The sequence below is a fragment of the Lycium ferocissimum genome, chromosome 5 (genome assembly GCF_029784015.1).
Source record: "Lycium ferocissimum isolate CSIRO_LF1 chromosome 5, AGI_CSIRO_Lferr_CH_V1, whole genome shotgun sequence".
Lineage (NCBI taxonomy): Eukaryota > Viridiplantae > Streptophyta > Magnoliopsida > Solanales > Solanaceae > Lycium > Lycium ferocissimum.
The window spans coordinates 7,488,407-7,500,608 of record NC_081346.1 but is presented as its reverse complement, the minus strand read 5'-3'; the positions used below and the strand labels follow the sequence as shown (position 1 = coordinate 7,500,608).

At 34.2% G+C, this 12,202-nt stretch overlaps 1 protein-coding gene and 1 pseudogene across 1 annotated transcript; both read right to left on the bottom strand.

Moving 5' to 3' along the window:
* Nucleotides 1-57: 57 nt before the first annotated feature.
* Nucleotides 58-2,686, bottom strand: LOC132057524 (expansin-A23-like; annotated as a pseudogene).
* A 643-nt stretch (nucleotides 2,687-3,329) lies between these two features.
* Nucleotides 3,330-5,725, bottom strand: LOC132055744 (expansin-A22-like). Its single transcript, XM_059447707.1, has 2 exons — nucleotides 4,841-5,725; nucleotides 3,330-4,106 (listed from the first exon to the last, which is right to left on the bottom strand). Exons 1-2 carry the CDS (start codon nucleotides 5,001-5,003, stop codon nucleotides 3,487-3,489), a joined length of 783 nt encoding a protein of 260 aa, XP_059303690.1. The 5' UTR covers nucleotides 5,004-5,725; the 3' UTR covers nucleotides 3,330-3,486.
* Nucleotides 5,726-12,202: the final 6,477 nt, after the last annotated feature.

The window sequence follows — 12,202 nt, the reverse complement described above, 5'->3', positions numbered from 1 at the left end:
TTCATTTTACCACTAGGAGACACCTTTATCTTCCTTTTTTTGTTCCTTCCTTTCTCATTCATTGTTGAGGAAGCATTATTTTATCCTAAGTATTAACCATTCTGCAAAAATGATACTTGCTCAAGAAATTGGTGGTGGATCACCCTTCAATTGTCTGGTTCATGACTCATTGTGGTTGGAATTCGACAATGGAGTGCAAGTACGGGAGTCCCTTTTCTATGTTGGCCTTATTTTGGAAATCAAACTTATACACAGACTTGTATACGTGATGGTTGGGAAATAGGTCTATCCTTGAATGCAGACGAGAAGGGAATCATTTCCAGATATGAAATTAGGCGAAAAGTGGGGCATTTGTTATCACATGATAGTATAAGAGAAAACACAGTTAGGTTGAAGGAAAAGGCTAGAAATAGCATAAGAATTGGAGGATTTTCAACCAAAAACTTCGAATTTATCGTATCTTAGATGAAATAATAATGGTTTCTTTTTCCAGAGTTACTCGTTATCGTAAGCTTCGTATGATTAGACAGCTTTTGATGTAAGGCTTAATTGTTAGTTGTTAGTTTAATTATGTGTGTGCATAAGTGAAGCCAATTGATTATTAACATGTGATCCAACATCAATTTCTCAACTCGAAGTGTTGGAGAATTAATTGGACAAAAGAAATTTAGACTACATTAATTCAAGAAGACTTATTTTCCACAATACATCATCAGATAAAATTACTTTTTACTTTGAATGTTTGACCGAATTTCCAGTTAGCAGGAACAACATTATCATATTGAACCCATCGACCATCGCTAGTTTGTACTTGCAAAGACAAGCTCTTCCCTGCCAGCTGCCCAATTTAGCATCATAGGTAACCATCGAGTCTTAGATCCTTTGATTTTGACATTGCCAACATCTCCAGCACCTCCCACATTGAACACAAGAACAAAAATTCAATTAGGATTCCCTTTCATCTCAAACTTGAGCCGACTTTTCTATAAACAACAGGGACAACACCTGCTTTATATTTGGCGATTTTTAAGAACATAGGCATTGATAAATCAAAGTGCTTTTATGGAGGATTGCACCAAATATCTACAGTTTTTGTGTAATTTGGAGGGCAGAAATTGGTGGCGGTTATAGTTATGACCGTCCCTTTATTGCACCATTGAGGGTCATTGGCACACATTATTTGAAAGCAAGCTCCACAGGTTGATCTACTGTTAAAGAGTGTTGTGCTTAGTGCTGCTGTTTCCAGGCCATAACCTTGCTGGAATAAATTTCCATAACCACAAGCTCCCTCTACAAAGTATTTTGTTACAAAATGTTACTAATGTTTATGTTATGAACAGAAACCAAAAACTTAAAGTTGCAAATATTATTTTATGCACAGGTGAAACCATATTTCACTCTTTCTTTCTTTCTTTATCTCCAACCTTAGGTTAAAAAGAGGCAAACCCGAAAATAGAAAAAATGAAGAACACATTTTAAAGTGGAAAATCCTTCAAATCGATGGTAAAAACCAATTGAAATAAAAAGACATTTCACCAATTGAGCAAGTTTCGTGAGCCTCGATTTACTTTGAGATGGTAAATTTGTTCCAACAACAAAATCTAGTACTCAATTCCAAAAAAATTGAGATCGATTATGTGACCATGTTCCCATTTAAAGTCATCAAAGGCTACATTATACAAAATAAAAATAAAAGTAGAAATAGAAAAAGAATAAAAATAAAAATTATACTCTGTGTGAGCTTGCTCTCATTGCCAGTCGCAAGTGTTTTTGTGATTTGGAGACAAAGAAATTACTTAATTTTGGCTCGTTAATGCAATAAATTAAATAATTTGCAATTGTAGTAGATTGCTACCATATCAACTGGTCGTCCCAATTAGTTATAATTTTCATTGAAGTGCTTGTAAGTAAGCAAATCTGCATCAGTTTTAATTTGCTAAAACAAATGGGGTTGAGTTAATTACTTCATTATTATATTTTACCGAGAAAGGTAGTATAAGTAGAACTTTTTAGTAATTGGTTAGCCTTAACTGATGGAAGATAATGACTTTCTCTTTTTTTCTTTTTCCTAATCTCATAAGTGGAGTCTGGGGAGGGTAGAGTGTACCAGACGTTACTCCTACCTCGAGCAGTAGAGAGGTTGTTTCCGATAAACCCTTGGCTCAAGAAAAGGGAAAGAGAAAAATATGGAAAAAATTAACTTCTAACTTTGAGTCGGACGATTGGGTCGGGTTACTATCAGAAGAATGTTGAAGTAGTTTAGTGAGAGCAATGTATAATATCCTTTAATTAATTTTTACTCAATGCTACAATATTTTGTTGTTGTTTTTTTGTTAGAATGATGAATGAATTATTTGAAATCCTTCTCAACCTTGTTTTAGCGTGAAACATTGGTTTAGATTATCGTTCTGTCTAGGATTCTCTGTGGTTCGTGTTTAACAAGGCAAAAATTTACTTATCAGAACTAGAATCACGAATCGGGCTATCTTTAACAGTCTGGAAACACAAATTGATCTTTTCTTGTTATACATTGCTTCGATTTATTTATTATGAGTGTGGTGTCCGGCTAGCTTGCACGCACCTCAACTAATTTCATGAGTACCTACTATCACCCACCAGCACAGATACTAGGTAACTCTGTCCGCCAAGGTTTGGACATATGAGAAGAATCTCCTAGTATTTCCATCTATTCAAGTAATGATTGCTTAGTGTTCTAGCTTTCGCTGGAATTTGAACATGAGACATCATTGTTCTCCTGCTTCATTTACCTCTAGGCCACACCTTTGCCTTCCTTTCTCATTCATTGTCGACTAAGCAGTATTTTATCCTAAGTTTTAACCATTGTGCAAAAATGATATTTGCTCAAGAAATGGTGTTGGATCACCCTTCAATTGCATGTTTCACGAATCATTGTGGTTGGAATTTGACAATTGAGAGTGTAGGTACGGGAGTCGCTTTTTCTATGTTGGCCTTATTTTGGAAATCAATTTTATACACAGGCTAGTATACGTGATGGTTCGGAAATAGGTCTATTGTTGAATGCAGACGAGAAGGGAATCATTTCCAGATATGAAATCACACGGAAAGTGGAGGATTTGTTTTAAAGTACAGTTAAATTGAAGGAAATGGCTAGAAACAGCACAAGTGTCGGAGGATTTTAAGCCAAAAACTTGGAATTTCTTGTATCTCAAATGAAGTAATGATGGTTTCTTTTTCCAGAGTTACTCGTTATCTTCAGATTCGTATGATTATACAATTATTGCTATAAGGCTTAATTATTAATTTAATGTGTGTGGATAAGTGAAGCAAATTGAATAGTTATGTGTGATAGGTGGTCTCTTCCCAAATTATCATAAGAATAACACTGAGCATATTCCATCCGAGTATATTTGTCGCTCAATCTCGACTCGAAGTACTGAGAATTAATTGGACAAAAGAAATTTAGACTACATTGATTCAAGAAGATTTATTTTCCACAATACATCATCAGATAAAATTATTTTTCGCTTCGAATGTCTGACCAAATTTCCAGTTAGCTGGAACAACATTATCAGATTGAACCCATCGACCATCACTAGTTTGTACTTTGAAAGACAAGCTCTGTCCTAGTAATTGCTGAGAAATCTGCCAATTTTGGCCCCAGTTTCGCGACATCGGTAGCCATCCAGTCTTAGATCCTTTGATTTTGACATTGGCAACATCTCCAGCACCTCCCACATTGAACACAAGAACAAGAATCCAATAAGGATTCCCTTTAATCTCAAACTTGAGCCCTCCTTTTTTGTGACAATTGACTTTTCTGTAAACAACTGGGACAACACCTGCTTTATATTTGGCGATTTTTAAGAACATAGGCATTGATAAATCAAAGTGCTTCTGTGGAGGATTGCACCAAATATCTACAGTTTTTGTGTAATTTGGAGGGCAGAAATTGGTGGCGGTTATAGTTATGACTGCGCCTTTATTGCACCATTGAGGGTCATTGGCACACATTATTTGAAAGCAAGCTCCACAGGTTGATCCATTGTTAAAGAGTGTTGTGCTTAGTGCTGCTGTTTCCAGGCCATAACCTTGCCGGAATAAATTTCCATAACCACAAGCTCCCTCTGCAAAGTATTCAAATGAATTTGTTACAGAATGTTACTAATGTGTATGTTATGAACAGAAACCAAAAACTTAAAGTTGCAAATATTTTTTTATGCACAGGTGAAATGTTCCTATAACACCATATTTCAATTTTACTTACTTTATCTACAGCCTTAGGTTAGGTTAAAAAGAGGAAAACCCAAAAATAGAGAAAATGGAGAAGACATACTTTAAAGTGGAAAATTCTTCAAATTGATGGTAAAAACCAATTGAAATAAAAAACATTTCACCAATTGAGCATGTTTCGTTACCCTTTATTTACTTTGAGATGGTAATTTTGTTCCAACAACAATAATTAGTACTCAATTCCAAAAAGTTGAGATCGATTATGTGACCATTTTCCCGTTTAAAATCATCAAATTAAAGGCTACATTATACAAAATAAAAATAAAAGTAGAAATAGATATAAGAATAAAAATAAAAATTATACACTGTGTGAGCTTGCTCTCATTGCCAGTCACAAGTCTGGATAAAGGAGAAGCATTTTGGTATGATAAATTTATTTTATGCTATATATCATAACAGTCTTAACACAGAAGGGTGGTCAATTGAACAACATTCATTGAAAATTTACACCACACACACATATATATATATATATTCGGAAATCTTTAATGAAATTTCTAACTTGGGCACTGTCTAGACACCACGGTGGAGAGACAACATATACAAGGAATTAAGGTTTATAACCTACGCATGGTATCGCCACCCTTCATGTCTCCATAAAATGTGGCATGGGCATTATTCCATCCATTGCCATCCAAATCTCCTTCTACCTGTTTAGTTTCAAATGCTACAACTAAAAAAATAACAGCTATGGTGATGAATAAAATGAAGAAACTTCGGTGTTTGACCATTTTGACTTTAAAAGAATTTCTTTAAAACTAGTTTCAACCCTGTGGTTGATTTGCCTGGATAATACATTGCTCTGAAATGATATTTATAGCCACAACCCAAGATGAAGCTAAATAGGAACATATTCTCTTAAGAGGGAAAATAATTAAGGCCATAAAAAAGAAGGGGGAAATCCATTCATGGTAAGAACTGTTTTTGTGATTTGGAGATAAAGGAATTACTTAATTTTGGCTCGTTAATGCAAGAAATTAAATAATTTGCAATTGTAGTAGATTGCTACTAAATCAGCTGGTCTTCCCAATTAGTTATATTTCCATTTAAGTGCTTATAAGTACATTTAAGTGCTTATAAGTAAGCAATCTGCATCAGTTTCAATTTGCTAAAACAAATGGGGGTGCGTTAATTACTTCATTATTATATTTTACCGAGAAAGTAGGATAAGTAGAAATTTTTAGTAATTGGTTAGCATTAATTTATGGAAGAGGATGACTTTCTCTTTTTTTCTTTTTTTTTCTTTTTCTAATTCCACAAGTGGAGTCTGGGGAGGATAGAGTGTACCAAACCTTACTCCTACCTTGAGAGGTAGCAAGGCTGTTTCCGATAAACCCTTGCCTCAAGAGAAGGAAATGAGAAAAATATGGAAAAAAATTGACTTCTAAGTTTGAGTCGGACGATTGGGTCAGGTTGCTATTAGAAGAATCCTGAAGTAGTTTAGTAAAAGAGCAATGTGTAATATCCCTCAGTTAATTTTTAATCAATGCTTCAGTATTTTGTTGTTGTTGATATTTTTTAGAATGATGAATAAATTGTTTGAAATCCTTCTTAACATTATTTTAGTGTGGAACATAGGTTTCGATGGCTGTTCTGTCTAGGATTCTCTGTGGTTTGTGTTTCACAAGGTAAAAATTTATTTATCAGAACTAGAATCACGAATCGGGTTATCTTTAACAGCCTGGAAACACAAATTGATCTTTTCTCGTTATACATTGCTTCGATTTATTTATTATGAGTGTGGTGTCTGGCTAGCTTACACGCACCTCAACTAATTCCATGAGTACCTACTATCACTCACCAGCACAGAAAATAGGTAACTCTGTCCACCAAGGTTTGACATATGAGAAGAGATCTCCTAGTATTTCCACCTATTCAAGTACTGATTGCTTAGTGATCTAGCTTTCGCTGGAATTTGAACATGAGACATCATGGTTCTCCTGCTTCATTTACCTCTAGGCCACACCTTTGCCTTCCTTTCTCATTCATTATCGAGTAAGCGGTATTTTATCCTAAATTTTAACCATTGTGCAAAAATGATATTTGCTCAAGAAATGGTGTTGGATCACCCTTCAATTGCATGTTTCACGAATCATTGTGGTTGGAATTCGACAATTGAGAGTGTAGGCATGGGAGTCGCTTTTTCTATGTTGGCCTTATTTTGGAAATCAATTTTATACACAGGCTAGTATACGTGATGGTTCGGAAATAGGTCTATTGTTGAATGCAGACGAGAAGGGAATCATTTCCAGATATGAAATCACGCGGAAAGTGGAGGATTTGTTTTAAAATACAGTTAAATTGAAGGAAATGGCTAGAAACAGCACAAGTGTCAGGAGGATTTTAAGCCAAAAACTTGGAATTTCTTGTATCTCAAATGAAGTAACGATGGTTTCTTTTTCCAGAGTTACTCGTTATCTTCAGCTTCTTATGATTATACAGCTATTGCTATAAGGCTTAGTTATTAATTTAATTATGTGTGTGGATAAGTGAAGCAAATTGAATGGTGATGTGTTATAGGTGGTCTCTTCCCAAATTAATATAAGAATAACACTGAGCCTATTCCATCTTTGTCACTCAATCTCGACTCAAAGTATTGAGAATTAATTGGACAAAAGAAATTTAGACTACATTGATTCAAGAAGACTTATTTTCCACAATACATCATCAGATAAAATTATTTTTCGCTTCGAATGTCTGACCAAATTTCCAGTTAGCAGGAACAACATTATTAGATTGAACCCATCGACCATCACTAGTTTGTACTTTGAAAGACAAGCTCTATCCTAGCAACTTCTGAGAAGTCAGCCAATTTTGGCCCCAATTTCGCGACAACGGTAACCATCCAGTCTTTGATCCTTTGACTTTGAAATTGGCAACATCTCCCGCACCTCCCACATTGAACACAAGAACAAGAATCCAATTAGGATTCCCTTTAATCTCAAACTTGAGCCCTTCTTTTTTGTGACAATTGACTTGTCTGTAAACAACCGGGACTGTGAAATTATAAAGTAGATTTCTTGGAACTACAAAAAATCCTAGATATTTAGTAATGATTCTAGAATAGCCTAGTATAGTATCTTGGATAAATATCTTGAAGAGATTTCTAGATAGTCTAGAGTATTGCAAGAAGATAAGGTTTGCTAGATTTTTCTTATAGATGTATCTAGAAGAATGTCTAGAACCATCCTTAGACAAGTATAAATAGGAGTGGACTTGATCATTTGTAACCAAGTAATTCAAGTAATTCAAGAAAGCCTTTCTGCCATAACCAAATTCTCCTATCTAAAATTTTCTTTCTCCTTTCCAAAGCTTCCTCTTCTTTAGTTGAATCTTCCAATCTTAGTAACGATCTTGGGCTAGCAGAAGGTTTCTCCGATTTACTTTTCTTCTGCTATATTTCTCTACAGGGACAACGCCTGCTTTATATCTGGTGATTTTCAAGAACATAGACATTGATAAATCAAAGTGCTTTTGTGGAGGATTGCACCAAATATCTACAGTTTTTGTGTAATTTGGAGCGCAGAAATCGGTGGCGGTTATAGTTATGACCTCGCCTCTATTGCACCATTGAGGGTCATTGGCACACATATTTGAAAGCAAGCTCCACAGGTTGATCTACTGTTAAAGAGTGTTGTGCTTAGTGCTGCTGTTTCCAGGCCATAACCTTGCTGGAATAAATTTCCATAACCACAAGCTCCCTCTACAAAGTATTCAAATGAATTTGTTACAGAATGTTACTAGTGTGTATGTTATGTACAGAATCCAAAAACTTAAAAGTTGCAAGTACTTTTTTATGCACAGGTGAAATGTTCCTATAACACTATAGTTACTATTTCTTTCTTTCTTTCTTTATCTCCAACCTTATGTTAGGTTAAAAAGACGCAAACCCGGAAATAGAGAAAATGAAGATCATATTATAAATATTATTTAATTATGAATGTCTATCTTTAGGAGAAATATTAGGGTTAGTGACTTTGGGATCAAGTCACTTTTCCCCTATAAATATAGAGGTTCTCCTTCATTGTAAATCAATCCCTATCAAGAGAAATAAAGAATTCCCCTCTCTTCTCTCTTTCTCTACAATATTCTTGTTCTTGCTTTATTATTTTATAACACGTTATCAGCACGAGCCTCTAACCAATTGAGATATCCACTTCAATCAGGTATGTTCTTACTAATAGAGTTAGTCAATGTTCTTTCAGACCCAGGTATGAACAGTTTCTCTGTTACGGAAATAATAACATGATTCGCTAGATTTTTTAAATTCCTTTTATTGCTGAAAAAACAGTAGGTACGTTCATATATCATCTAATCACTACAATTTCTATGTTTACACGAGCAAGCATGTGATGGTTACATCCGATTGTTTCTTAATTGATTTGCATCAAATATGAAAATAAGTAATCATTAGTAACTTTAGGTCGATGAAATTACGCTATCAATTTTAGAATAGCTGTACAACACATAATTATTTAATTGTGCGGTTGTTTTGGATGAACTTTTATCCGACAAACGTGTTTACTGTTTCCGCAAAATAGGTTTCAACCCACTGTTATGGAAATTGGATTAACTATTACTTGAAAAGGACAAAAAAAATCCTGGAGGGATTAGGTCTTGAATTTTGTAAATTCAAATTTGAAAGAATAATATGACACCAGAAGTGATCATATTACACGTGCTTTATTGTAATCAAATTTGTTAATCACGTGGAAGTGGTAATATTTTTGTAGGCTTGTGATTGCAATTAAAAATATGTTGGAGAAAAAAATTTCTACATTATATATGTGCCTTAATTTGCTCCTAAAGTAGCAATATCTTAAAAGAAGTTTTAAGCAATCATAATTTTATAAGGTTAAGGCACACTTTGATGATTATGTTCCATTCTTGAAGAATGAGAACGTTTGATAAACGTTACAAATACAGATCCATTCCCTGAAGTGAATGTGATGATATTTAGTAAAGATTATAAATACAGACGTGCTCTTGGTTGTGAAAATATCACGTCTCACCTCCAGAAGAGGTAGAATAATTCAGAAGAAATATTCTGAATATGTTATTCTCTACTGTTGAAGTAGTAACCTTTGAGATTTACTCCCGAAGAGGTAAACCTTTACGTTTTCCCCCAAAGAGGTAAATTTTTGAATTTTACGTAAACCTTTACATTTTCTCCCGAAGAGGTAAATTTTGAAATTTACTCTTGAAGTAGTAAGAATCAAAATTTACTCCCGAAGTAGTAAGAATTTGAAATTTACTCATGAAGTAGTAAAAGATTAAAGTTTACTCCTGATGTAGTAGAATTTTAAAATTTACTCCTGCCGCAGTAAAACTTTAGAAATTATTCTTGAAGTAGTAAGTCTTAAACTTTACTCCCGAAGTAGTAAGGTTTTGAACTTTACTAGTTTCATTCTGCCAAGTGAAAGGAGAAAATATTTACCAGTTATCAGCATTAATTTTTTTTGCACCTATTTGTCAACATCATTAAAAGACGCATATCTTTTCAAGTCATTAACCAATAGTTCCGTATGTGAATTAAGACATTTTCATACAACAAGTAGCTTGATCCTGTTGAAATGAAAAACATTATACGACCCAAGTGATAATATATCCTTAAAGTATGCGAATTTGAGCCGATAATCTCTTGAGTATTATGGGTATATAATGAGTAGTTGTATATTGATTTGTCCTCTTATGGTGATAACATTACAAATTGCTTTATGATATTATATAGGTATATGTGCATGTTAATATGGTCTTTTACTTTTGGCAAAATACATCAAAACCCCCCTAAACTATACCCGAAAAGTCATTTTCACACTTAAACTATCGTGGCGACCCATTACACACCTAATATATAAAAAAGTGATATTATTTGCTCCCTGAGAGCTGATGTGGCATAAAATGTAAAAATAACTAAAAAATAAGCGCGTTTTAATTAAAATTAATTCATTTTTCTTTTTTTTTAATACCAAATTTATATTTTTTTATCCCACCCTCACCCCCCACCCGTCCCTTTCTTCTTCATTTCCCCACCCCTTCCCCCACCCGTCCCTTTCTTCCAACCCCACCCATCCCGTTTTTCTCTCTTCCCCTCATTTCCTCCATAACCCAAAATGGAAAGTTCAAAAAAGAAAGAAGCAAACCTCCAAAACCCCATCCTACCCCAAATCCACAACCAATCCCAGCATCTAAACAAAATATCCAATTTCAATTTTTTTTGCATCAGTACATGAAAACAAGCCAAAAAAAGAAAAGAACAAATTTCATCAAGCTATTTTCAAAGAAAAAAAATGGCAAGGACTGCTCGTCTCTCTCCCCGCCGAGAGCTCTCTTTCATAATGCTTGTCTCTGTCTCTTTGTGTAGATTATTGGTTATTTGGGTGAATATTTAAATATATGAGCGAGTTGGATGCAAAGAGAGCATTTTGAATTTAATTTGTATAGCTTGAATTTTCTAGTGATTGAAATGATATTAGTGGTGGGTTTGAAGGTGGGTGATTAAATATATGATCCGCGCTTTGATTCTTGGTGGTGGAGAATGGCAAGGGCGAAAGGAGTTCTTGCCACCGTTGATGTGGTAGTGGTGGCGGATTGGTGGGGGAGGAGGGGATAAAGAAGAATGGGAGGGTGGGGGAGGAGGGGAAAGGAAAAAAATATAAAATTAAAAATTAAAGGATTTTTTGACGTGGCGCTGATGTGGACTGACGTGGCGCTGATGTGGGGAGAGAGTGTGTACACTCTCACAAGTAAGAATCGGTCATATTATATAAGAGAGTAACAAATATCACTTTTTCATATATTAGGTGTGTAATGGGTCGCCACGATAGTTTAAGTGTGAAAATGACTTTTCGGGTATAGTTTAGGGGGGTTTTGATGTATTTTGCCTTTACTTTTCGATGAAGGACTTTGCATTATGTTTACCTCTATCGAATTGGGATGGGTTTTGAAAGTATAGTTTGAGTAATCATCTATTCATGTAGCATTTAACATCTTTATTAGTTTAGTAAGCGAATATGATAGATCAGATCAAATTGCATTTAATTTTCTAATAAATTACTAGTTACATCTAATTGTAGTCGGATTATTATGTCTTTGTTGTAATGGATCAAAATTTATCTTAGATGAATACAGTTGAGTTGAATTAAAAGTGGACTATGCTTTTCACTAAATATTTTGATATTTGTTGTTCCGTCATGCATAAAAATTAACTGCATTCCTACTTGAATAGTCCACTATCCCACATACTTTGTCAAGAGCAAATAACAAGAGATATACATGTTATTTTGTGGTATGAAGACATTGCCGCACTTTCTTGTCATATGTCGAAATATATTAAATATTTTTAATATGAATCATTCCAAGGCAGATAAAAATACATCTTGTAGAAAAATGTCTATTATAATCACATTGATATAGCATGATTGGTTGTTATTGATTCCCCCGAAGGAAATAACAAATTCATATATTTTTCTTGACCAAGGATGTAATATTTATGTGGTTACTGCTAAGATACAAAATATTCATATGTTAACAGCGAATCTTCCTGAAGGGGATGTTTGAAAAACTGAAGTTTAGAACATAATGTTTACTTTTCATTATTTATGAATTTATTATCTTTAAATGTAAATTCGTTTACTAATTTCTTATATGACATCGGAAAGATCTAATCAAATTTTCTTTCATGACACCAGCAGTGTCTAAGCAATATTTGATCGTACAAAATTAATTAAGGGCTCCAGAAGAGCTAGTTATTTATCTAGAAGATCATGGTACTAGTAGTGTCCAATATATGTGATTGTGGAGAATAAATTAAAGGCTCTTGAAGAGCTTATATAGTATTATGTCATTCGTTGTAGATTGTAATATACAAAGTTCTTATGATCGAAATACAAGTAGTAAACCCGAAGTTTACTAAAGTAAATGGCTATCA